At 45.0% G+C, this 26946-nt stretch overlaps 2 protein-coding genes across 9 annotated transcripts in view; one reads left to right on the plus strand and one right to left on the minus strand.

Moving 5' to 3' along the window:
• Nucleotides 1-13131, plus strand: part of Pi4ka (phosphatidylinositol 4-kinase alpha) — a 136306-nt gene extending 123175 nt beyond the window's left edge. The window contains exons 43-55 of one of the 2 annotated variants that reach the window (XM_005334488.5): nt 2154-2274; nt 4260-4389; nt 6089-6159; nt 6756-6828; nt 6936-7006; nt 8056-8165; nt 8602-8706; nt 8800-8925; nt 9274-9394; nt 10053-10212; nt 10848-10937; nt 11476-11559; nt 12637-13131. In XM_005334488.5, coding sequence (XP_005334545.1) covers nt 2154-2274; nt 4260-4389; nt 6089-6159; nt 6756-6828; nt 6936-7006; nt 8056-8165; nt 8602-8706; nt 8800-8925; nt 9274-9394; nt 10053-10212; nt 10848-10937; nt 11476-11559; nt 12637-12688 — 1314 coding nt within the window. In that variant the 3' untranslated portion in view covers nt 12689-13131. Of the gene's footprint in view, nt 1-2153; nt 2275-4259; nt 4390-6088; nt 6160-6755; nt 6829-6935; nt 7007-8055; nt 8166-8601; nt 8707-8799; nt 8926-9273; nt 9395-10032; nt 10213-10847; nt 10938-11475; nt 11560-12636 lie in introns of those variants that run through there. The other variant, XM_078038827.1, reaches the window with a different exon arrangement.
• Nucleotides 13129-25175, minus strand: Tmem191c (transmembrane protein 191C). Of its 7 annotated transcripts, none has more exons than XM_005334485.5 (10): nt 25012-25175; nt 24605-24728; nt 24454-24504; nt 24220-24300; nt 24003-24059; nt 23818-23877; nt 23616-23680; nt 23460-23532; nt 23290-23330; nt 22967-23200 (listed from the first exon to the last, which is right to left on the minus strand). In XM_005334485.5, the coding sequence occupies exons 1-10, from the start codon at nt 25164-25166 to the stop codon at nt 22996-22998; spliced, it is 912 nt and encodes a 303-aa protein (XP_005334542.1). In that variant the 5' UTR covers nt 25167-25175; the 3' UTR covers nt 22967-22995. The 7 variants fall into 7 exon arrangements, with proteins under 7 accessions (XP_040145197.1, XP_005334542.1, XP_040145196.1 ...); XM_040289262.2 differs by having other exon boundaries at nt 24220-24312; XM_040289263.2 differs by lacking the exon at nt 22967-23200 and adding an exon at nt 13129-17854 and having other exon boundaries at nt 24220-24504.
• Between the last annotated feature and the right edge of the window lie 1771 nt (nt 25176-26946).

The raw sequence follows: 26946 nt of genomic DNA on the forward strand, positions 1-26946 counted from the left end.
CTTACTGAAAACTAGTTCAGATGTTTTTGCCTTTTTGTCCTTATATTTTCCACTGGGGGAAAAATATATGCTCTCTTGTGAAAGTTATTTTCTGTCTGTGGTTATAACAACACGGGACTTAGCTAACTTTATTTTTTTTTCCTGCTTACCATTTTAAGGGAATTTTTTTAAAGTTCTAAGCCTGTGAGAACCAAATATCTATACATATTTGCTTAGACTTTTTTTAAATAAAAGGAAGAATAAGGCTAAGTGCTGTGGTACATACCTGTAGTCCTAGCTACTCAGGAAGCTGAGGTAGATGGATAGTTTGAGTCCAGGAGTTCAAGCCCAGCATGGCAACATAGTAAGACTCTATTTAAAAGAAAAAGGGGAGGGGGGTGCAAGAACAAACCAAATCAAAAGCTAATAAAAATTTCCAGGGAGATGGGCTGGGGTTGTAGCTCAGTGGTGGAATGCTTGCCTCCCATGTGTGAGGCATTAGGTTTGATCCTCAGCACCACATAAAAATAAAGAAAATAAAGGTATTGTGTCTATGTACAACTAAATATATGTATTTTTTTTTAATGTTTCCAGGGAGAGAGAAAACAAGATGAAGTGGTAGATATGTACCATGTTTAGTAATTTTTACTTTGGAACTCTCAGTGTTTACATTATTATAAAGAAAACATATAAAAGCTATAGATTATTCACTGTTTACCTTTAGATTCATTTGCTGTCCAACTACAACTAAAAACAAAATATTTTTTAAAAAACAGAATTGGGAAATACCCATAGCCATGAATTATTAAAGCATCTCCTATGCTAAGCCCAGCCACCCACAATCCAAATTGGGAATATCCATCTTAGGAATACTTTACTATATGGTTGGCCTCAGATTGCTAAAGGTGAGACCTCTTCTGGGAGTCTTCTCTGAGTGGCCAGTCTGCCTTTCTTAAGCCCAGGACATGGTCATTAAAACTAGAGTTACCTGCCGGGTGCACAGTGGTGCACATCTGTAATCCCAGCAACTCGGGAGGTTGAGTCAGGAGGATAGTGAGTTCAAAGCCAGCCCTAAAAATAGCAAGGTTCTGGGCAACTCAGGGAAACCCTGTTTCTAAATAAAATACAAAATAGGGCTGGTGTCGTGGCTCAGTGGTTGAGTGCACATGAGTTCAATTCCCAGTACCAAAAAAAAAAGTTACCAAGATGGATGTAAGGGTGCATATCTGTAATCTCAACTACTCAGGAGACTGAGGCAGGAGGATTGCAAATTTAAAGCTAGCCTGGGCAACTTATTGAGATCCTGTCTCAAATTAAAATTTAAAGAGTAGTCTGGAGGTGTAGCTCAGTGGTAGAGTACTCCTTGCCTAGCATGCATGAGACCCTGGTTTTAAGCTCTGTATGGTGGGGGGCAGGGAAACCTGGTGCTACTGGTCTAGTGGTAAGAAATGATCAGAAAGGAAGAGAAATAGGTCCTTAGGATACTGGCTGTGTGTCAACTTAGCAGAAAATAGGTGTACATTAGATAGGGCTTTCTAGAATCTACTCATCACTTTACTTTGGAACATTTGTTCTAAACAGCCTGCTTACAAATGAGCTTTTGGTACCTAGTCTACTCATTTCTCACACTTAACAAAAGCAAAAATTGCTTTTGGAGGGCTTTGTTCATTTACTTGCTTGCAGTACTGGGGATCGATCTCAGGGCTTTGCACATGCTAGGCAAGCTCTCTTTACCACTGAGCTATATCCCCAGCCCCAGAAACTAGTTTTGAGAATCATGGTTTTTAAATTCAACATGTAGAAACAGGAGACAAATGCTGATTCAGGCCTATATTGAAGACCTCTCCCACTTGGGTCCCAACTCACCAGCTACCAGCCAGCTGAAACTTGGCCTGTCCCCCTAGGCTAGTTTTGCCATTGATCCTGGAGAGCTCACCCACACAGTTGGTAGCTGTGCAGCCAAGCTTTGGGAGTTAACTCTTCGACTGGGTTAGAAAATCTTTTCCTGGGCTGGGGATGTAGCTCAGTGATAAAGCACTTGCCTAGCATATGTGAGACTCTGAGTTCAATTCCCAGCACATCACTACAAAAAAAAGAAAAAGAACGAACATCATTTCTGACAGAAAGTGAGTGGACCCAAAGCCTGGGCTGACAGTGATTTTGCTTTACTACAGATGGGCTATGTGCGTGAGTATATTCTGTGGGCAGCATCCAAATCCCAGCTTCTGGCACACCAGTTTATCTGGAACATGAAAACTAACATCTACCTGGACGAAGAGGGGCACCAGAAGGACCGTGAGTATTTTTTTTTTTAGTGATACATTTCTCACTATTAACATTACAGGCAGAGCAGCCTTCAAAAAACGTTTGCTATATGTCCCCTCCAAGAACCACCAAGCAGCTCTCAGGGGTAAGAGCCCCAGGTTAGACAGCTGTTTGTCCGATCAGAGCTCAACACAGACTCTGCCTGTGTCTGACACAACCTATGATTCTGTGTAAAGGCAGCAATTCTCCAAGTAGCCTCTAGGCTCTTCATACTCTTTTAAAAACTGTTGAAACCTCAAAGAGCTTTGGTTTATGTGGGCATTAGCTATCAATATTAAACAGAATTAGAAATTAAAACTGAGAGGGCTTAGTATTAAGTATGGCATTAAGTATAGCTTAATAATAGGGTGCTTGCCAAGCTAATATGCAAAGCCCTGGTTCAATCCCCAGTACTAGGTGCTGGGAGAGGGGTGGGGAGCCTGAGGAATTTTAAAAATTTAAAAAGGCTAAATCATCTAGGTTTGTGTAAGTACACTGTATGATGTTCACAGTTACCAAAATTGCCTAATAATGCATTTCTCATTTCATGTTCCATTGTTAAGTGACACATGGCTATATTGAAAAATCATCTAATATCCCACCCAGTCTTGTCAGAAAGATATTTAAGTTAGGAAGCTGTTGAACTCATAGGAGCAAATAGATGTAAGTTATTTTTCCCCAAAAAAAAAATTTTAGTTCTCCTTTTTTGACAGGATCTAAATTTCTGAGGCTGGCCTCAAATTTGCAATCCTCTGGCCTCATAATCCCAAGCCTGTAATCCCAAATCACTGGGATTACGAGTTTGTGCCACCACACCCACAATTCTTAGTTTTCTTTAAGTGGCAGATTTTCTGTTCATTTTCCAGAAAACTTCTGCCATAGATTTAAGTCTGAATAGCTATATTTTACCTATCATTCTTTGAAGTAATAAATGAAGTCCTACTGGGCAAGGTAATCCTAACTACTCTGGAGGTTGAAGCAGGAGTATCATAGGTTTGAACTCAACCTTGGCAATTTGGAGAGATGTTGTCTCAAATTTTTAAAAACGGGGTATAGCTGATAGGTGCAGTGGCACACATCTTTAATCCCAGGAGCTCTGGAGGCTGAGACAGGAGGATTGCAAGTTCAAAGCCAGCCTCAGCAATAGTAAGGCACTAAGCAACTCAGACCCTGTCTCTAAATAAAATACAAAATAGGGGCTGGGGTTGTGGCTCAGTGGTAGAGCACTCGCCTCACACGTGTGAGACCCTGGGTTCGATCCTCAGCACCACATAAAAATAAATAAACAAAATAAAGATATTGTGCCCATGTATAAATAAACAAATATTTTTTAAAAATAAATAAAATACAAAATAGGGCTGGGATGTGGCTCAGCAGTTAAGTGCCCCTGAGTTCAATCCCTAGTACCCTACCACCCCCTCAAAAACGGGAGTGTAGCTCAGTGGTAGAGTGTACCAGTGTTCAATACCCAGCACCACCAAAAAAACAAAACAAAAAATAGTTTCATGAAAAAAGAGGTGAGTTCAGCTTGAAAGTTAGACAAATGCTCTGTTCTCAGGTCAGGACAGTGCAGGCTTTAAATACAGCAAGGACACTGCTTGGGCATCCTATTTTCATCACACAGAATATTGAAAAGTCATGTACTTGGTTTAATAAAATTAATTTGTATTACTTCACGGGGGACATTCTCAAGTGACACTGGCTTTTTCTTTACTGTGAGTGTGTAGCAGTAAGGAATCCATGCATGTGGCCCTGTCTTCAGCTCCACTCTGGTGCCAGAAGCTTTTCCCATTAGCATAGCTAGTGTCAGCAGTGAAGGGGGCAATGATGGCCTGCATACCACGTCCACAGAGCACACTACACATACTTCCATTAGGGTGCTGAGATACCCTTGGCCTGAGTGGCAGACGTCCATGGATTTTACTGAAGGACTCTATTGCAGCCACAAGAGCTCAACTTTTTTGTTTCTTTGGCAGCTGACATTGGTGACCTTTTGGAGCAGTTAGTAGAAGAGATTACAGGCTCCCTGTCAGGCCCAGCCAAGGATTTCTACCAGCGGGAATTTGACTTCTTTAACAAGATCACCAATGTATCAGCCATCATCAAGTAAGTGGCAGCACTTCAGAATCCTTTTCTGGGATGTCTCATTCCAATCCCTGTCACTCCTTGAAATTGCCTAGGGAGCTTTAAAAACATCAGTGCCTGGTCCCAAGTTCCCATCCCAACCAGGTAAATGAGAGTTCCTGTGGTGGGGCTGCTGCTGATTCTGGTATACAGCCAGAGTGAAGGAGCTCTTCTCTGGTGATTCAACGTAACTTGCACTGCCACATCATTTCAGGACACATCTTAGTTTCAGTCCCTGTGTTGTCCCACAGTTAAGTCACTCTGCCTTCTCCAAGCTCTGAAGGATCCTAGTGGTATCAAGGAAATTACACATCCTTCACAGCTTCTATCATTGTTGGCCTGGGCCCTCAATTCACATGGATCTGACTCCATGCTTGGCTCTCAGTGTCATTTCTCATTTGCATGGGATGGAGCCCTAGAGTTGAGGACATTGGGCACATGCCCAGGATGACCCAGGAAAGGGAGAGAGGATTAGGCACAGTTCTTCCTGGCCTTGCTCCCCCTGGGCTATCTCCATCACACTGCTGCTTCTACTTTGGTCATTCCAAGACCTGACCATGTCTCCAGTAGCTCTTTCCTGGGCAACAATTCTGGCAGCTTCTAGCCCACAAAGATAAAGGGTTGGAGGAGTATGTTAGTCAGATTTGCCTCACTATAACAAAATACCTGAAATAATCTATTTAAAAAGAGGAAAGGCATTGGGGCTGGGGCTATAGCTCAGTGGCAGAGTACTTGCCTCACATGTGTGAGGAATTGGGTTCAATCCTTAGTATCACATAAAAATAAACAAATAAAATAAAGGCTTTCTGTTCATCTACATCTACAAAAAAATTAAGAAAGAAAAAAAAAAGAGGAAAGAGGTTAGGGATGTAGCTCAGCCTGTATATGCTTACAATGCACAAGGCCCTGGATCTGATCCCCAGCACCAAAAAGAGGAAAGGCTTATTTTGGCTCACAGTGTCAGAGGGTTCAGTCCATGATCAGTTAGTCCTATTTCTTTTGGGCCTCTGGCAACAGGAACACATAGCAAAGGAAACTACTCACCTATGGCAGCAAAGAATCAGAAAGAGATCAGCATTGCCGATCTCTTTAGGGGCAAACCTCCAGTGACCTAAAAGCTCTCACTAAGTCTTACCTTTTAAAAGTCTCTACCACTTTCCAGTAGCACTAAGCTCATGATTAAGCCTTTAATACATGTGCCTTTGGGAGACATTTCAGATCCAAACTATAGGAGGGAGATAACATTTCCTGGGTGGTATCGTGTAAATAGGTGCAGGTCTCCAATTATCACCTTCCACCCTTATCCTAAGGCAGGAAGTCTAAAGGACCTGCCAGTCATGCAGGAAGTAAATTACAGAGACAGCATTTGAATCCAGCCCCCATAGCCACCTGTCTTTCCCGATGCTTCAAACAGCAATACACACATCCCACACACAAGGCAAGAGGCAGAGACAACCAGAAAACAGCCCCACCTTGGTCCTGTGACCATCTAGGCTTCTCCATGAGAAATACCGCACAGGCACTGCTGCAAATAGTCTCCTGACAATTGGGACTTAGGCAGGAATAGCTGGAACTGGGAAGAGAGAAATAGAAAAGGGAATACAAATGGGATGGCCGTGGGCTGTCCCTCAGAGGCCAGTTCCTGCAGGAAACAACAAAGCATTTCTGTTTTGTTTTTCAGGCCCTACCCTAAAGGCGATGAGAGAAAGAAGGCTTGTCTGTCAGCTCTGTCTGAAGTGAAGGTGCAGCCTGGTAAGCAGGCAGCCTCTGTAGGCCTGTGAAACAGAGGGCAACTTCTGTTCTCTCCAGGTAGTACAGGGCACCCATAAAGACAATGGCCAGCCACACACACATATGCTTGGGCCCTTGGGCATGGAATGCTCCAAGAATGGGGTTTCCTCTTATCCTTCTTCTGGATACATTTACAGAGGAAGAGAAGCCCTTGACTATGGAACAAGCACAAGAATGGAAGTATGTTGAGAGATGCTGAGACTAGCAAAGGCAGGGTGGAAAATTCCCACCTGGAGAGCAAAATTCCACCAGGGTTAGTGGCAGATAGCTTCTGTGAAGCTGAGGCTCAGCACATCCTCTTTGATAAGCATCTCCTGGGAGGTGTGGCTCATTTGTTAGCTGTCTGGAAAGATCTGTGAAAGTCAGAGTCAGGGAGGACAGATCTATAACAGTCAAAGTATAAGAAGTTGCTGGTAACCACGGATGAGAAGCAGTCCTCTGCAAGGTGGGCTGACTGCAGGGTGGACTTTCCACGTAAAGTGTGTATTGGGAACTGTTTGTTGCCTCCACCATGATCATACGTGAGCTCCCTATGCCTCCCATCTGTTCCTGCACAGGCTGCTACCTGCCCAGCAATCCTGAGGCCATTGTGCTGGACATTGACTACAAGTCTGGGACTCCCATGCAGAGGTGAGTGCCTCCATTGCCCCCTTCTGCAGTGGCCTTACTTAGTAGTTTGCTGTATCACATGTGCCATGTTCTTTCTTTTTTTTTTTTTTTTTTTTTTTTTTTGGTAGTGCTGCAAAAGCCCCATATCTGGCTAAATTTAAGGTGAAACGATGTGGAGTAAGTGAACTTGAAAAAGAAGGTCAGTAAAGAATTCTGCTTTAATTTGGGATCTAAATGCTTTTCCTTGCTAGTGCCAATTTCTTTTGGCCTATTTAGTTTATTACCAGCTCCCCATAAAAGATGATGGCTGCTACCTCTCAATCTTACCTCTCCCTTGGAGATGGCATGGAACTTGTATATATGACAGACATGCCCACCTTGGAAATACGCCCCAAGTCAGCAGCATAATCAGAAGGCCCCTTTAGGACTGAGTAGCCTGGGGCATTTGTGACTTAGTTTCCTCTGGGAGCCTTACAGACTGGGGTCATAAATCTTACATCCAGGTGTTGGCAGAGCCATGCTCTCTCTGAAGGCTCTAAAACAAGATTCTTCTTGCTTCACCAAGTTTCTGGTGGTCTCCAGCAATCCTTGATATTCCCTGGCTTATAGCAGCATCACCCAAACCTTCACCTCTGCCTTCACATGGCCAAATTTCCCTCTTATAAGGATGCTAGTCATTAGATTTGCACACCACCCCCCATCCAATATGACCTCATCTTGACTTGATTATACCTGAAAAGACCCTATTTCCAAATAAGTCACATTCTGAAGTTTTGGGTAAGCAAGAATTTTGGAGTAACACATTTCAACCCAATAGAGGGGATGTGGCCAGCTGCAGAGAGGCCGCTGGCCATTGTGGGGGCACACCTTCCATGGCCTTTCCTACACTCTGGCTCCTAAGACCCCTGGGAACCCCAGTGTACAGACATATTCCTCCTGTCCCACGGACTCACAGTGCCCAACACTGGTCCTGGGCATACCTGAGACCTCTCTGTGTATAAAAATGGGGTTCCTGTTTTCAGTTTCATTTAAGCCTGAATATTCTTAGGAAAAAACTCCTGACCCGGTAATTCCACCCGCTGACTCATGACATTTTGGAGGCCCTCTAGGATCCCTGTTTGGCCCCACTGAGCTTTGCAGAATTGATCCCCAAGATTCCTGGGATTCTCTCCAGGCTCGTGAGCAGGACTTTGCCCTGAAGCCTAACAGGGCTTCTCACTACCCTTGGCCTCTCTGCCTCACTCACAGGTCTTCGATGCCACTCAGACTCTGAGGATGACTCGGGCAGTCAGGATGCTGATGATCAGAAGATCTGCTGGCAGGCAGCCATCTTCAAAGTGGGGGATGACTGCCGGCAGGTGACGGAGTTGACTTAGCCTCTTTTCCCCCAGGTTGTAGGCACACTAAAGAGGCAAGCTTTACATACAGAGATGTGAATCTTTGCTTCCCCTCATTTGGTTCAGGTACCATGTAGTAAATTAGGGCTGTGCCAAACCCAGTGATCTCTCCTTCTTGCCCTAACTGCTCCACCTCCAGTGCCCACCCAGAGGGAAATGCCCTGAGGCCAGCAGGGCCCCCCCACCATTTATATCCTCCAGGCCTCATGGCCTTATGCCTAACCCATGCCTGAGTGCGTAGTGAGTCAAGGCCCTGCTCAGCTATGGCCTCCCTTCTTCTATTACTGGCTTCTCACAGCTTCTGCCCTGTATAAACCTCAAGGACCACTAGGAACTGAGTGGGCCAGGGACCAAGGAGAGGCCAGCCAACTGCATCCCATACCTCCTTGGTTCCTAGGACATGTTGGCCCTGCAGATCATTGACCTTTTCAAGAACATCTTCCAGCTGGTTGGCCTCGACCTCTTTGTTTTTCCCTATCGGGTAGTGGCTACTGCCCCTGGGGTAAGTTACCTGAACAGGAGCCCCACAAAAAAACCTGTCAATGCCTTCCACTTAGCAGGCCTTAAGATCCATCCTTCCTTCTTTCTTTTCTAGTGCGGGGTGATAGAGTGCATCCCTGACTGCACTTCTCGAGACCAGCTAGGACGCCAGACAGACTTTGGCATGTATGACTACTTCACACGCCAGTATGGGGATGAGTCTACCCTGGCCTTCCAACAGGTAACCAGCAGGGCCTCAGCCCCAGAGGGCTTATTTATACCCATCCCACCTCCACGACTCTCTTGTTAATCAGCACCTGCTTGCTTCCTTCCCCTGATCTTCAGAGTCCTCCTTCATTAGGGATACCTGTAACCTCCCTTGGCCATCATCATAGGAGCCTAGGGCTGAATTCCCCAGCAGAAAATGAACCTCTGAGTGTGGGAGGTCCTGCACATCAGACCCAGCCATGCTCACTTCTACTGCTTAGGTCTGCCAAGTTGGAGCCAGAGAGCCAGGCTTGGGGTCCTGGGTACAGAATCAGGGAGAGCTCCCACAGGTCCCAGAGCCATTGTAGCCCTTTCTACACAGGCACGCTACAACTTTATCCGAAGCATGGCCGCCTACAGCCTCCTATTGTTCCTGCTGCAGATCAAGGACAGACACAATGGCAACATCATGCTGGACAAGAAGGGCCACATCATCCACATTGGTCAGCCGGGCCACAATTATAATATCCACTCCTTTCACCCTTCAGACTTCATGGAAGGAAGGGGGCACCCACAGAGAAGAGCAAGCATGCCCAGAGCCACCCATCAGATGAGGGCTGGGGGGGGGGGGCATACATGTCAAGCTCTGAGATCCAGGCTGTTGGCCACCAAGCCATCATACTGTGGAGGGTACCCAACTGGGCCCCAGGAAGTTGCCACCCTAGGGGAGTAGCCAGGAGCTCCAGGTCAGGAACCAGGCTTGTTCAAGCTTAGTACAGGCCTCACTTTACTCCAGCCTGCTCCCACCTTCACTTTCTTCCCTCTCTCTTCTTCCTCTGCCTATACCTCCCTGGCTGTCCCCAAGAAAACCTGGCCCATGGCCTGATTGTGGGTTGTGGTATTTCTGAGTCCATTTCTGCTCCTTAAAACAGACTGCCAGGGCTGGGGCTGTAGCTCAGCGGCAGAGCACTTGCCTAGCATGTGTGAGGCACTGATTTGATCCTTAACAACACATAAAAATGAAACAAATAAAGGCATGCTGTCCATCTGCAACTATAATTTTTTAAATGACTTGCTTATTTAAAAAAACAAAAAAGATTGCCCCCATCCCCACCTGCCCTCACATCTGCCCCAGTTACAGGTGACTTTGGGGTCTTGCAGACTTTGGCTTCATGTTTGAAAGCTCACCGGGAGGCAACCTTGGCTGGGAACCAGACATCAAGCTGACAGACGAGATGGTGATGATCATGGGAGGCAAGATGGAGGCTACTCCCTTCAAATGGTTCATGGAGATGTGTGTCCGTGGCTACCTGGCTGTGCGGTGAGACCTGGGGCATCAGAATAGACATCCCCTCAAAGGTGGAGAGGAGAGAGGTGCCAGCAGCACCTGGTACCCAGGCCTTACCTTCTGGTCACCACTCTGTTCACCTCTGCTAGCAATCTCTCCTCACTCTGAACCTCCAGTCACATCCTGCCAATGCCCCTCAGTCTTAGGCTTCCCCTTTAGGGCATCTTACCTACCCTTTAACAATTGCCTGAGCACCTACCATCTGCCAAACTGCATGCTGGAGACTGGTATTGTCTGGTTTCACATGGTATGTCACTTGGCCAAGACCACACAACATGTGTGATAACATGTACTCTAACCCCTAAGTACCTCCTGCCCTGCAGGACAAGGGAGGCAAGCAGGGCCCCCCCACCATTTATATCCTCCAGGCCTCACATGGTCTGGACAGGGTGGGACCACTCAACAATCCTGGGGTGTGTATGAACAACCCAGTCCAGGGATGTGCCAGCTGGGGAGCAGCAAGTTGCATGTGAAGGGGCTGCCATAGAAGGAAAGGTGCAGTGGGAATCCAGAGGGACCTTTTGGGGACAGCCACGCCACAGGACTATAGGCAGGGCCACCTGCTCAGGCTGACTTTTGTCTACCCTACAATCCCCATCTCTCCACAGGCCTTATATGGACGCAGTTGTCTCTCTGGTCACTCTCATGTTGGACACGGGTCTGCCCTGTTTCCGTGGCCAGACAATCAAGCTTTTGAAGTAGGTTCCTTAACAGACACACAAACCATCTGGGGGTCAGTTGTCCATTGGCTCTACCCATGGGATCCTGTTATGTGACTGTAACTGTGATTATCATTTCCTTGCAACTCCAGAGCAGACAGGGTTCCTGGGTGAAACTGTCATCAGATCATATTTGCAGAACAACCCAGCTTCTGCTGGCCACATGAAGTCACTGCAGGCATCCTTTAGTTTCTCGATATTGCTGACCTGACCCTAAGCCCTGGGACTGTAGCAGCTTAGCTGCCTCATGCTTAGTCCTCCCCAGCCATGGGACCACTTAGGCCTAGAAGCTGAAGGGACAGGGACAAGCCCATACTAGGCCACATATACCCTCAGCACTATTCCCAGATTCTGGAACATGGATTCTAAGGGTACATTTCCAGGGCATGGCCTTCAACTAAACAGATCTGCACAGATGCCACAATTCATTCCACAGGCAGAACCACTTAACACTGGAGGCAGGGTTAGGAAGGGAGCTATAGCAGCCAACAGCAACACCCTTTGGTCTTTCTCCCAGGCATAGATTTAGCCCCAACATGACTGAGCGAGAGGCTGCAAATTTCATCATGAAGGTCATCCAGAGCTGCTTCCTCAGTAACAGGCAAGTCACTACCTGCCCATGGTCACAGGGGGGCCAGGGCTAGGCCTAGATCAGGTGACAATGAGCCTGTATTCCCACAGGTCTCTTGTGGAGAGACCTGTGATTACTTGATTGTAATGGGAACTCTCAAGGAGTAATGGGTGCTGATTCAGGGAGGCTTGGGAATGCTGAGGAGAACACCTGGCAGAGGTCGAAGGCAGGACTTATAGGGTTGTTGAACTTCAGACACACAGGGCCAAGAGGAGCAGGAAGGGAGCTCCAGGTGGTTTGGACACCTTGTGCAGGTGCTGTGTTAGCACTGATGGAAGGGGCAGGGTGGAGACAATTGTCACATATTGATGTGAGAGCCATGATGGGAGGTGGGTGTAGGTGCTAAAGGCAGAGCCCAGGCTGAGGGGTGAGAGTCAGAGGTGACTTTGAAGTGTCCACTCTGAACAGGGAGAAGGTGGTTTGAGCAATTAGGTGATTGCTAATCCACAGAGGGGGGTCTCCTAAAGATGGGGAGGATAGGAGGCTAGGGTGCCTAGTTGCATGGTGAGTCACTCTAGATGGCTATACCCTGGTTCTCTGCCTGCTTTGGTATAGAGTATAGCCATCTAATCAGGAAACTGCTGGCTGAGCCTGAGAGGAAGATGTAGAGAACCCACCCAGAAAGCCCACAGGGTCTGGTGCCCTAACAGGCAAAAAGAACAACACGGCAGAGAAATGGGAGGTAGCTCAGGATGGGTGTGGGGAGCACCCAAGTATTGTCAAATGGCATTTCTATGAAAGCAGTTTGTGGAACAGAATAAAGAGGATCTAAGGTGAAATAAGATAAGCATGTGCTGAGAGTGCGGAGCAGGCTGGGAATAGAAAGAAGGACTATGCCTCCCAAATCAGGGAATGACAGGCCATGGGGCTGAGGTGGTGGCATCTGTATACCTGGGCCTGTTTTAGAGTCTGCTGCCAGCATATTCACACATTCAAGTTGCTGGGTTGAGCAGGAAGAAGGGTTTAGCAGGTAGGGAGGACTCCCAGGTGCCCTGACTGAGCAGCCTCCTTATAGCCTCCCTTTACTCTCTTGCTTTGACCTTCTAGGAGCCGGACCTATGACATGATCCAATACTATCAGAATGACATCCCTTATTAAGGAGTGGCCCTCTGAAGCCCAGCCCTCTGCCCTGTGTGGCCCTTCCCAAAGGCCACCCCACAATCATGGAGCATGAGAGCATTTCTGCCCCCAGCTGTCCCTCAAGAAGCTCCCACACTATGGTCAAAATGGGTGAGCTATTGTTGGCCCTGCCATTTCACCCAGCAGCATGTTTTATAGGAAAAAGAACTGAAGCCCTAGAACCTGGCAACTGCTCCTTCCTTAGGCATGGCCCCATGTGACAATGCTTGGTGATGCCAGAGAGACTGAGATGACAATCATCTGATGGTGCTGTCTATGCACAGGTGTGAATCTTTTGTTTGCACTGGATACATTCCCTACCTGGCTTATTACATAGGTACATGAAGTATTTTGTGTATAAAAAAATTATATGCAACTTAAGATTGAACTAACATGGACAAAATAAAAACCCCAAAAAATGCTGTTGGAATTTTATTTTTGCAGTACTGGGAATTGAGCTAAGGGCACTCCACCACTGAGCTACATCCCCAGCCCTTTTTATTTACAAAGTTTTGGTGAGGCTGGTCTCAAACAGGATATTCCTGCCTCAGCCTCCTGAGTCTCTGAAATTACAGGTGAGCACCACTGTGCCTGGTTTGACTGATGAATTTATCTGTGTCCTAGCTTTGCTTCTGAAGGGGGAAGGCTCAGTGTTACCTGCTTTTCCTGCTCGGGAATTGCCCTCATGGGACTTTCGCAGGTTGCTGGCCCAGACACACCAGTTATGGCTTAAGCCTCACACAAATGCCAAAAATAACATTGTGTTATCCTCAACTGATTTCTGCAACTGATTCCTGCCAGCTTCAGAGCCGTCTGTCTCTCTCAGGACTGCCAGGGAGGTTACCCCACTTGTTTTTGTCCTAAGCGCAAGCTTCATTCATTTGCATTTGCTCTAGTCATTCCCATGATGGGCAATCACTTCTGCTGTCATCTCTTAGAGGTGCTGTGTTCTGGAACTGCAAAATTGTTGCTTGACTAGCTCCTAATAACTTTATCTATTCTAACCCATTATCTTCTCTATCTTAAGCAGGCAAGCAGACTAAGACAGGTGCAGTGTAATCCCAGTGGCTTGGGAGGTTGGGACTGGAGGATCCCAAGTTCAAAGCCAGCCTCAGCAACTTAGCAAGGACTTAAGCAACTTAGCAAAATCCTGTCTCAAAATAAAAAATAAAAAGGGCTGAGGATGTGGCTCAGTGGCTAAGCACCCCTGTGTGGTTCAATCTCTGGTAGAAAAAAAAAGAATCGAAGCCAGAAAATAATTTTTTTTCATTCACAATATTGGCTAGGGCTGGGGCTGTAACTCAGTGGTAGAGCACCAGCCTTGCACGTGTGAGGCACTGGGTTCAATCCTCAGCACCACATAAAAATAAATGAAGACATTGTGTCCATCTATTACTAAAAATGGAAAATAAAGATTGGCTTAATAATGGGTCAGAGGTAAAGAGAAAACCAGTCACCTGAAAGGGCAATGGAATTACTAAAATGATGAAATTACCACAGCATGAAGAATAAGAAAGATGAACAAGAAGCTCCTATCAACTTAGAATTGCCAGAGTTGATGAAGAATCAATACTCAGCTTCAGGTAGCAGTTGAAGCCTGAGCAATATATGTAAAAGTATAAATAAGAAATTAATGTGTAAGTTAAAACAAGGTTTTAAAAATATTGGAGTGTAGATTGTTCAGTGGTAGAACACTTGCCTAGCATGTGCAAAGCCCTGAGTTACATCCCCAGCACCAGAAATTTAAAAAAAAATGCTAATAATTAAATTAGGGCTGGGCCTGTAGCTCACTGGGTTCAATCCTTAGCACCACATAAAATAAAGAAAATAGGGGCTAGAGTTGAAACTGAAGTAGAAGGATCTTGCCTATCCTAGGCAATTTAGCAAGATGATGTCTTAGCAACTTAGATGTCTCAAAAGTATATATTAACCCAAAGAAGGTAGAAAAAGAACAAAAAATAACATGTTGGGCTGCTGCAGATGGTAAGAGTGCTTGCCTAGGATGTTCAAAGCCATGGGTTCATGGGTTCAATCTCCAGTACCCCACACACACACAAAAAAAGTTGGTGAGATATAGAGAAATCTTACAATTATAGACTTAAATCCAGCTATATCAATAATTATATTAAATAATGGACTAATCACTCCACTTGGGCTAGAGTTGTAGCTCCATGGTAGAGCACTTCCTAGCACATGTGAGGTACTAGGTTCGAACCTCAACACATTGGGTATTATGTCCATCTAACAACTAAAAATATTAGGAAAAAAAGACTCTAATAGGTTTTTTTGTGTGTGTGAGATCAAACCCAGGGCCTCCCACATGCTACACAACTGCTGTATCCCTCAACTCTTTTTTTTTTTTTAATATTTTTTAGTTGTAGTTGAACACATCATCTTTATCGAACTCAGGGCCTTTCACATTTGAGGCAAGTGCTCTACCACTGAGCCCCAACCCCAGCCCCACAACTCTTTTTGGTATGGAAGATTAAATGTAGAGGTGCTTAACCACTGAGTCACACCCCCAGCACTTTTTATATTTTGAGACAGTTTCTCACTAAGTTGCTGAGTGCCTCTCTGAATTACTGAGACTGGCCTGGTATTCTCCTACATCAGATTACTAAATCACTGGATTACATCATCATCCCCATCTCTTAAAGGTGGAATGTATTTTTTTTTTATTGGTTGTTTTTAGTTGTGTGTGCGTGTGTGTGTGTGTGTGTGTGTGTGTGTGTGTGTGGTGCTGGGGATTGAATCCAGGGCCTTGTGCTACCAACTGAGCTATATCCCCAGCCCTAGCTTCCACATATCAGTGAAAATATTCGACCTTTGGCTTTTGGGGACTGGCTCGTTTCACTTAGCATAATAGTCTCCAGATCCATCCATCTACTGGCAAATATCATGAAGTCATTCTTAATGGTTGAGTAAAATACTCCATTGTGTTCACTTTCTTTATCCATCCATCTGTTGAAGGGCACCTAGCTTGGTTCTAATAGCTTAGCTATTGTGAATTGAACTGCTATAAACATTGATGTGGCTGCATCACTGTAGTATGCTGATTTTAAATCCTTTGGATATATACTGAAGAGAAGGTTAGGTGAGTTAAATAGTGGCTCCATCCTAGTTATTTTTTTAAGAATCTCCAAACTGCTTTCCAGAATGATTGCACCAATTTGCAGTCCCACCAGCAATGTATGGGTGCACCTTTTTCCCCACATCCTCACCAACATTTATTGTTACTTATATTCTTGATAATTGCAAAAGTTACAATGTTGAAAGATGTGCCCCCTAGATGAAACTGAGGTATAAGCCAGGGGTGGTGGCACATACCTGTAGTCCCAGCTACTCAAAAGGCTGAAGCAGGAGGGATCACAGTTTAAGGTCGGTCTGAGCAACTTAGTGAGTTCCTGTCTCAAAACACAGAGACTGGAGATGTAGCTAAGTGGTAGAGAGAACTCGCCTAGAACATGCAAGGCTCAGAGTTGAATTCCCAGCACCCAAAATGAAAAAAAAAGAGATAAATGTACCTGTGAGGGCTGGGGATATAGCTCAGTTGGTAGAGTGCTTGTCTTGTGTGCACAAGGCCCTGGGTTCAATCCCCAGCACCACCAAAAATAAAACATAAAAAGTACCTGCTGTTGCCACTTTTTTTCAGGTTTGTATAGAAGCCCCTAACCAGTTCAGTTAGGCAATACAAAGAAATCAGTTAAGAATTTGGGGGCCGGGGGGCTGGGGATGTGGCTCAAGCGGTATCGCGCTCGCCTGGCATGTGTGTGGCCCGGGTTCGATCCTCAGCACCACATACAAAGATGTGCCCGCCAAAAACTAAAAATATTAATTCTCATTCTCTCTCTCTCTCTCTTTAAAAAAAAAAAAATTGGGGGGCTGAGCTGGCGCACTCGCCTGGCATGCGTGCGGCCCGGGTTCGATCCTCAGCACCACATACCAACAAAGATGTTGTGTCCGCCGATAACTGAAAAATAAATATTAAAAATTCTCTCTCTCTCTCTCTCTCTCTCTCTCTCTCTCCTCTCTCACTCCCTCTTTAAAAAAAAAAAAAGACTTTGATATGGGAAACTTCAGAATTGAAGATGGAAAGATCCAAGGGAAATTATTTATGCTAAGACTAGATGAAGAGTGAACAGCTGTGAAGAAATGTGATATAGTAGACTGAAGGGAGAAACCCAGTAAGGCCAATCCACATTCTTTTTGATCTTTGCCTGATATTCCATCCTCCCAGGTATGGAATGGTAATCTTCTGGAATGAGGGTCTTATGGCCTACTGCAATTTTTTATAGTATCATATAGACAAGGGATAATTAACAAAAATACATATATAATCTTTACCAGACATAGTGATATGCACCTGTAGTCTCAACTTCTCAGAACACTGAGATAGAAGAATTTCTTGGGCCCAGAAGTTCAAGGCCAGGCTAGGCAACATAGCAAGGCCCCATCTTAAAAAAAAAAAAAAAAAGTAGATAGGTAGAAATAAAGCTTATCCAGAAATAATATTTATGTATATGAAAATCCAAAATTAAGGGGCTGGGGCTGGGGCTCAGTGGTAGAGTGCTCGCCTAGCACGTTGTAAGGCACTGGATTTGATCCTTAGCACCACATAAAAATAAAGAAGATAAAGTTGTTGTGTCTATATATAACTAAAAAAAATAAAAATCCAAAATTAATATCTATAGTCAATTTTTTAAGATGCAGGTCAATATATAAAACAGTTTTGTGGGTATGATTGCATCTAAAGAAATAATGAAAGATTCACAAGAAAAAAACTAAATGTTGAAAGAAGAGCTAAACAGTAATAGGTATGTTCATGGATTGGAAAATTTAATGTTATGTTTATTCTCTTCAGATTGACGTGTTTTGTTGAAAATACCAATCAAAATCTCCATGTTTTATATTAGAAATTGACAAGCAGATTAAAAACTTATATGAGAATACAAAGGGCAAAACAGCTATTTCAATATTGAAGAACAATAAATCTAGCTATCAAGACTTATTAGGAAAAATAAAAATTTAGAAATATATTAAAAGGGGCTGGGGATGTGGCTCAAGTGGTAGCACGCTCGCCTGGCATACGTGCGGCCCGGGTTCGATCCTCAGCACCACATACAAAGATGTTGTGTCCGCCGAAAACTGAAAAATAAATATTAAAAAATTCTCTCTCTTTAAAAAAATATATTAAAAGAGCTGGGATTATGGCTCAGTGTTTATATATGACTTATTAAAGCTATACTAATCAAGTCATTTCAGACTATTGGTACAAGGAAAGACAAAATATAGTCAAATATAGCAGAGATGACACATTATTAGACATAAAATTTATAACTATAACAGAGATGCTAAGGGCTTCAATGGATGCACACAGCATGCAAGAATAGATGGCCAATGTAAACAGAGGAGGAAATCCTAAGAAACAACAGAAATAAAGAATGCCTTCAATGGGCTTATTAGTAGACTGGACATGGATGAGGAGAGAATCATGAGCTTGAGGATATCAAAAGACTGGTGGTATTGCTCAGTGTTAAGAGTACTTACCTAGCATGAGGAAAACCTAGGTTCCATCCCCAGGAACAAAAAACAAACAACGACAACAACAAAAATACACATAATACTTAAGAACTATGGGACAGGGCTGGGGCTGTAGCTCAGTGGTAGAGCACTCGCCTAGCACATGTAAGGTCCTGGGTTTGATCCTCAACACCACATAAAAATTAATAAAATAAAGGTTTTGGGTCCAAGTACAACTAAAAAATAAATATTAAAAAAAGAACTATGGGACAGTTATAAATGCCACATACTCATAATGGGAATACCAACCAGAAGAATTAAGAATGAAAGGAACAAGGCCAGGGTCCTAGCTCAGTGGTAGAGCACTAGCCTAGCATATATATAAAGGTCCACATATAAATAAAGGTCCATTGACAACTAAAAAAAAATTTTTTTAATTAAAGGAACAGGAGCAATATTTGAATAGTAGGATTCCCCCCGAATTACTGTCAACACCAAACCACAGATCCAAGATGTTCAGAGAACACTAGGCTGGATAAATGCCAAAAATAATATAACTAGGCAATATATTCACACAAGGAAATCAAAGATGGGCACATCTCAAGCCATAGGAGTTCAAAAAAAAAAAAAAAACTAAAGAGGAGCAAAGATAAGAATTATATCCAGCTTCTTGGGCTGGGGATGTGGCTCAAGCGGTAGCATGCTCGCCTGGTATGCGTGTGGCCCGCGTTCGATCCTCGGCACCACATACAAACAAAAGATGTTGTGTCCACGGAAAACTAAAAAATAAATATCAAAATATTCTCTCTCTCTCTCTCTCAAAAAAAAAAAAAAAGTATCCAGCTTCTCTTCATAAATCAAGAAAGTAAAAAGAGAGGGGCTTGGGGATGTGGCTCAAGTAGTGGCACACTCGCCTAGCATGCATGAGGCACTGGGTTCAATTCTCAGCACCACATAAAAACAAAGATATTGTATCCAACTAAAAAAAGAAAGAAAGTAAAAAAAGAATGAGGTGACTTGTTTAAAATATTGGGGGAGGGGCTGGGGCTATGGCTCAGCAGTAGCACATTGCCTGGCATGTGTGATGCACTGGGTTCGATTCTCAGCACCACATATAAATAAAATAAGGGCCTATTAACAACTAAAAAAAATTAAAAAAAAAGAAATCTTTGATACTTAAAAAAAATGTTGGGAGAAAAACCTACCAATCTAGAATTATGTATCCTGAAAAATTATCCTTCAAAAGTGAAGAAGCTGGGACAATGGTACATGCCTATAATCCCAGTGACTTAGGAAGACGAAGCAGGATCAAAAGTTGAACAGTCTGAACATTTTAGCAAGACCCTGTCTCAAAAATTTAAACGGGCTGGGAATGTACCTCAGTGGTAGAGTCTTGGAGCTGCTAGGCAAGTGCCCTACAACTGAGCTACACCCTAGCCTGCACTATCCATTAAGACTCTGGCTTAAAATTTAAAATAAGGGCTGATATTGTGGCTCAGTGGTAGAGTGCTTCCCTTGCATGCACGAAGCACTGAGTTTGATCCCCAGAACCACATAAAAAAAACTAAGTAAACAAAATGAAGGTATCGTGTCCATCTACAACTAAAAACAGTCTTAAAAAATTTAAGGCTGGGGGCTGGGGTTGTGGCTCAAGCGGTAGCGCGCTCGCCTGGCATGCGTGTGACCTGGATTCGATCCTCAGCACCATATACAAAGATGTTGTGTCTGCTGAAAATTAAAAAAAAAATATTAAAAATTCTCTCTCTCTCTAAAAAAAAGAAAAAGAAAAAAAATTAAAAATTTAAGGCTGGAGATGAAGTTCAGTGATAAGGTACCCCAGGGTTCAATTCCTATACTAAAAATTAATTAATTAAAAGTATAATTGATATGCTAGGTAAGAAGAAGAACAGAATAATAAAATGTTTGATTAAAAGCACAAAAGATGGGGCTGGGGTTGTGGCTCAGTGGTAGAGTGCCTGCCTAGCAAGCATGAGGCACTGGGTTCCATCCCCACCACCACATAAATATAAAATAAAGATATTGTGTCCACCTAAAACTAAAAAATAATTATTAAAAAGTAAGTAAACAAAATGAAGGTATTTTTAAAAATAAAAACAAAAAATGATACAAAAAAGATACAAAAATATGAGAAAAAAATTTAAAAAATATAAAAGCACAAAAGGCAAAAAAGTGGAATACAGAATACAAAAATAAAAACAGTAAACAAACAACCCAATAAATAAATGGGCTAAGGAGCTGAACAGACACTTCTCAGAAGAACATATACATTCAATCAACAAATTATATAAAGAAATGTTCAACATCTCTAGCAATTAGATGCAAATCAAAACTAAGATATATCTCACACCAATCAGAATGACAGTTATCAAGAATACAAATAACAAATGTTAGCAAGGATGTAGGTGTTAGAGTCTATAAACAAGTCAGGATGACGCCTGGCATTTTGCCAGGGGAATATTAGAGTCTATAAACAAGTCCGGATGACGCCTGGCAAAATGCCAGAGGGAGTGGTTTATGAAGGCCATCAAGCCATTAAGTGTGAAAATTTCTTATTGGTTGACTGATGTATCTAGTTTATGCTAATTAAGATAAGCTGTGTGGAATGTATAAATACCGCTCCTGTCCTACAATAAAGGGCTCCTACTCCTGCTGTATCAATCTAGGCATGTTCCTCTCACCCACCCCGTTATTTTGCCCAGCCAGCCGGCTGCAACATGTAGGGAAAAAGGCACACTCATACTTTGCTGGTGGGACTGCAAATTGGTACAACCAATCTGGAAAGCAGTATAGAGATTCCTTAGAAAACTTGAAATGGAACCACCATTTGACCCACTATCTCACTCCTTACCCAAAGGATTTAAATCAGTATGCAGCCATATCAATGTTTATCACAACTCAATTCACAATAACTAAACTGTGGAAGCAACCTAGATGCCCTTCAATAGATGAATGGATAAAGAAACTGTGGTATTACTCAGCATTGAAAAAGAATAAAATTATGGCATTTGCAGATAAATGGATGGAGTTGGAAAATATCATGCTAAGTGAATTAAGCCAATCACAAAAAACCAAAGGGTGGATGTTCTCTCTAATAAGTAGATGCTGACCTACAAGGAGCGGGGGGGGGGGGGGGGGGGGGATGGGAAAAATGGAGGAACTTTGGCAAAAGGGAGGGAGGAGTGAAGGGGGGGCATGAGGGCAAGAAAGATGATGGAATGAGATGGACCCTAGGTACATGTATGACTACACATATGGTGCCACCCTATATGGTGTACAATCAGAGAAATGAAAAGTTGTGCTGCAATTGTATACAATGAATCAGAATACATTCTGCTGTCATATATACCTAATTAAATAAATTTTAAAAAATAAGAACAGTAAAAAATATAATATCTCATAAATGCACCTATATCAATAATCACTTTAAACATCCCAGTCTGAGCACATCATTAAAATATTTAGAAGAGGGGCTGGGGTTGTGGCTCAGTGTTAAAGCACTTGTCTGGCAAGTATGAGGCACTGGGTTCAATCCTCAGCACCACATTAAAAAGAAAAACAAAGGTATCGTTCTCATCTACAATTAAAAAAAATAATAATTTAGAAGAAGTCAGGGTGTGGTGGCTCCAGACCTGTAGTCACTGCTACTCCAGAGACTGAAGAGGGCGGATCAAGCACCCAATAGTTCAAGGCCAGCCTGGCAACAGAACAACACCCTGCCCGCCCCCCCACAAAAGAAGAAAATATGAGAATGTCTTTATGATTTCCAGACAAGAATGGTTACTTAGAACTCAAAGCACAATTCTTAAATTTGGAACATAGGGTTCCATCAACAAATTTAACAACAAAGCCTTCAGAATACCTACAAATTAATAAAAAAACCTTTTTTTTTTGTACTAGGGATTGAACTCATGGGTACTTGACCACTGAGCCACATCCCCAGCCCTATTTTGTATTTTATTTAGAGATAGGGTCTCACTGAGTTGCTTAGCACCTCACTTTTGCTGAAGCTGGCTTTGAATTTGCAATCCTACCTCAGTCTTCAGAGCCATTGGGACTACAGGCAAGCGCCACTGTGCCCAACAAGAAAATATTTTTAAAAGTTATTGCAAGAAAGTATATGTGTACAGGAGTTACATTAAACAATTTCACTGCTAAAATAACAATACTCAGACAAAATAGAAATGGCTTATTTCCACTAATAATTTCTCACAAATAAAAAAAAAATTCCACAGGAAGCCGGCAGTCTGAGAACGCACTAGTAGCTATGCCCAGGGCAAAGAAAGCAAAGCTGCCACAGGAAGGAACACTTAATGGCCACCAGGATGGGGATCCTACCCAGAGAGAACCAAAGGATGCTATGGGGACCTAAATAACTACTAGCAGTGGATCCAAAGGAATCACAGACCTCCATAAAAAAAAAAAAAAAAAAAATCTGACCTACCAGCGCCTCCTCCTAATCCCTTAGGCCCAGGCAAATTCACTAATAAATTGCAGACCAACTTCGGACTTGGCTAGTGAGTGCAGCAACCGAGGCTGTGGAGAAGGCCAACCCAAGGCCTGGGACCCGGAGCTCCTTCCTGGACGCAGGCCCTCCTGGTAGAACCGTTATCAACTCTGAAGTGCCAGGGTGGGTCGCTAGTGGGTGGGGGGGGAGACGAGCCTCATGCCCCGGGTATCTCCCCTCAGGCGCCCCAGAAACCACACGAGACACTAAGGTGCAGGCGGCCACGGCCAGCGTGATGGCTCTAAGCAGGCAGCAGCCCGCGCGCGCGCAACTCCAGTAGTGGGGACAGCGTGTAGCGCAGGCGGCGAAAGGCAGCATCTGAGCTGAGGTGCGGGAGGCCCTGGTGGATGGAGTCCTGCTTCACCAGCAACACATAGAGCAACGGCAGTGCCAGGAAGCCAAGCGGGAGCAACAGCAACATCTGCAGCGCACCTAGCGCCCACAGCCTGCAGACCGACAAATGGACAGATGAGTGGTGGCTGGAGAGGGAACTCAAAAGGAGAACCCACTTCCCTCACGTAGGCACCGGGCTCACCTGATGCCTCCGGCCCCTGTGCCGCCCAACAGCCGCTTCTCCTGAAGGAAAAGGGAGCCGTGTCCCTCAATGCAGGATTAGGGGCACTGCGCTAGCCAGATCTCTCCCGGAGGGACGGGGGGTAGCGGGAGTGTCCCAGCTCCAGCCCACCAGCCCGGGCCCACGCTCACACAATCGGCCCTGGCCACCTCCTCCATCAGCGAGCCAGAGCAGTCCTGCACCCGGCGAAGCTGAGAGTCCCACCTGCGGATGAGAGGCACAGAGATAGGCAATCTGTTCTAGCGCCACAACCGCCCCTACTCACTTAACCATACTAACTCCCTTACGGTTCTGGGCCGCCCCGCGAGGTGTCCAGCGCAGCCGCCGCCTCCATCACCTTCCCCTGCAGCTCCTGGAGGGGATGGGAGTGAGGATTCAGGGCTGGGGGAGGAGGCCTCCTGGTGCTGGCTGCCCCAGGTCTGGGAAAGGTGGGTTGGAGGCCGCAGTAGAGTCAGAGGTGACTGGCTCTCAGAGCCGAGGGAGCCGCACCTGAAGGACTCCACTCTGCTCCTGGAAGCTGGCCCAGGCCTCCTCGGTCCGCTGCGCACCCTAGGGTACAACAGCCTTAATTAGACTCGAAAGGACACACCACCCCTCCCACCCTTCCGAACAGGCCCAGGCTCTATGGACACCTAAAGCTGACCCTCCCACCAAATTGCGGGCTCCTCTCACACCTGCCGTAAGTCCTCCGCCTGCATGGCGTACTTGGCCTCCACCACTTCCAGCTGTTTCTTTGGAAGCATTCAAGAGCTGTCAGATGTCGGGGCAAACCTTGCACCCGCAGTGCCTCAAGACCCACTCTGGGCCTCAGGGTCCGCCCCTCGCTCCACTACGGCCCCGCCCACGTTTCCGCTCCGCCCCTGTCCGGCGCTAGGGGTTCAGTCCAAGTACCTGCAGTGCCAACAGTTGCGTCCCGAGTTGCTGCTGCTCCGCGCGCTGCTGATTCCGTTGTTCCCCACCGTAGTAAAAGAGCTGGGGACGGGGCTTGTGAGGGCGGGATTTACGGGGCCTCTTGAGGCGGGGGTACTTTGTGGGGGCAGAGACTGGGAGGCAACAGCGGCAGGTACCAGAGCGGGACATTCGAGTAGAACCAAGACTGGAGGCCAACCCATTCCCTGCACATACCTGACTTGACAGTTCCTCCCACTGCTCCTGCAACTGTTGATTGTGTTGCTCCTGTGAAAAGGGTTGAGGGGGCGGTCCAGGTTTTTCCTTTAGCCCCGCCTCATCCTGGCCCCCAGCCCTCCGGCTCCGCTCCTTGGGGCACCCCTCCAACCAGGTCCAATTTGTGCTGCTCCGCCGCCTCCAGCAGTTCACGCGTCCTCTCCGCACGCTCTCGCGCCGCCTCGCGCGCTTCCCCTCGTAGAGCCCCAGCCGCCTGGCTCCGCCTCCGTTGCAGACTGCAGAGAGAAACTGAGGCAGGTGCTTCGGCGGGGGGTTGGGGAGCTCAGGATTCTGCGGCCCCCACCGTACGGAGAAGTGACCAGCTGAAGGTCAAGGTCAAAGAAGTCCTCGCCCAGTCCCTGGCATGCCAGACTTCAACCTCCCTTCGCGCTCCCTGGGTGAATAACCCCGCCCGACGACTGGAGCGGAGGTGCCGGACTGGGCAAATCAGCCACTCTTGAAACGCGCCGCCTCTCAGGAGGGGCCCGCCCGCCGGCTTAAGCAGCCCTCTCAGGGCACCTGCGCTCGCGCTCGCGCAGTTCCTGTAGGCGCCCGGTGAGGCTCTCGCTCTCGGCCTCGAGACCGCGCACCAACTCCTCCAGCTCCTGCTTCCGCATGCGGCCATCTCGATTATCCTTCTGGAGCTGCAGTAACTGCTCCTGCGGCTCGGCCATGGCTCCCCCAGCTCTGCCTCGACTCCAGCGTCCTAGGGGACCCGCCCTGCAGCCAGCGTCACAATGGGCAGCAGGGGGTGCCCGAGCTCAGCATCACCAAGAGGTGAAGCAGGATCACACTTGTTTCATCGTCTATAAAAATATTATCCAAAACAACAATCCAATCAATAAAAAGTTAATAAAATACTAATGTAAGGTTAACAAAAGACTAATACCTAATCTCCTTTAGCCCCGGAAATTTGAAACAAGATTTGGTTTCCCAACATTGCAAATGAAACCTGCCAACTGATTAATCTCCTGTGGAAAAGACTGCAAATGTATCTCAGGATCCATAAATAAGTTCGCTGTCTTTTAACCCAACGATTCCACTCCTGAGAATTTATCCCAGAAAGAAAAAAAAATGTTAAAAACCCTCTATGCACTTAATGGTTCATTGAAGTGATTACAGTCACCATCAAAAAGGAAACAACTGTGATTTAAAATGATTCATTTGAATATTACATGGCATACATAGGGCTATGATGATATCTAGTGAAAAGCAGAATATGGATTGGGGTTGTGGCTCAGCGGTAGAGCGCTCACCTAGCACGTGCGAGGCATTGGATTCAATCCTCAGCACCACATAAAAATAAAATAAAGGGTAAAAAAAAAAGTAGAATATATTATTAACATTTATTTTAAAATAAAGATTATAAGATTTCTGGGCAAGATCTAGAAACAAACAAGAGAAAGAAACTATTTCATTGTGAGACTATAATTTTTAAAATCTGCCTTTATTTGGTCATTTTCAATTATGAATAATATGGCTCTTGTTTAAACAACTAACCTATGGGGATTGTTTTATTTTCAGCAAGAAGTCTGTTACATGGCAAAGAATTACTAGATGTTCAGGTTATTAGCAAAGAATTACTAGTTACTATGGTACCCATATGAATGTGACACAATGCAGCAACCAGCTGACTTGTGTGGGGTAAGTATGGCTTTACATGGGTTAATCTTGCAATCTCTTAAATTGGAATCAATCCCTTTGAAGTCAAAGGTAGGGTGGAGGCTGTATCAGGTCAGGGAAATTCTGTATCTCACTAAGCACATGATGTCTTCCTTTCTTTCTCTCTTGCCTACACCCAAACTCTTTTTGAGACAGTCTCCTTAAATTACTCACAATTTGCAATCCTCCTAACTCAACCTCCCAGATAGCAAGGGATTATAGGCATATACCACAAAGTCTGGCTAAAATTTTATTTTGTGTAGCTGTTTTTCGTGTTAGGGATTGAACTCAGGAATGTTCAACCTCTGAGCTACATCCTCAGCTCTTTTTATTTTTTACTTTGAGACAGGGTCTCCTTAAGTTGCCAAGGTGGGCCTCAAACATGCATCCTTCTGACTCAGCCTCCTAAACCACTGGGATTACATATGTATGCCTCTGTATCCAGCTAAAATCTGTATTCTTTTTTATTGATTGATTGATTGATTGGTCGGGGAGAGGTTTGAACTCAGGGGCACTCAACCACTGAGCCATATCCCCAGCATTTTTTTGAATTTTATTTAGAGACAGGGTCTCAGTTGCATGGTGTCTCGCTCTTGCTGAGGCTGGCTTTGAACTTTCGATCCTCCTGCCTCAACCTCCTGAAGCGCTAGAATTACAGGGATTCGTCACTGCACCCATCCTAAAATTTCTATTTTCTAATGGCTACAATGATATACTTGTGTTATAGCATAGCGACCACTCCCCCACCCACCATCATCACAATTTTATACATTGAAATCTTAATCTCTAAGA

The sequence above is a fragment of the Ictidomys tridecemlineatus genome, chromosome 2 (assembly GCF_052094955.1).
Source record: "Ictidomys tridecemlineatus isolate mIctTri1 chromosome 2, mIctTri1.hap1, whole genome shotgun sequence".
NCBI lineage: Eukaryota > Metazoa > Chordata > Mammalia > Rodentia > Sciuridae > Ictidomys > Ictidomys tridecemlineatus.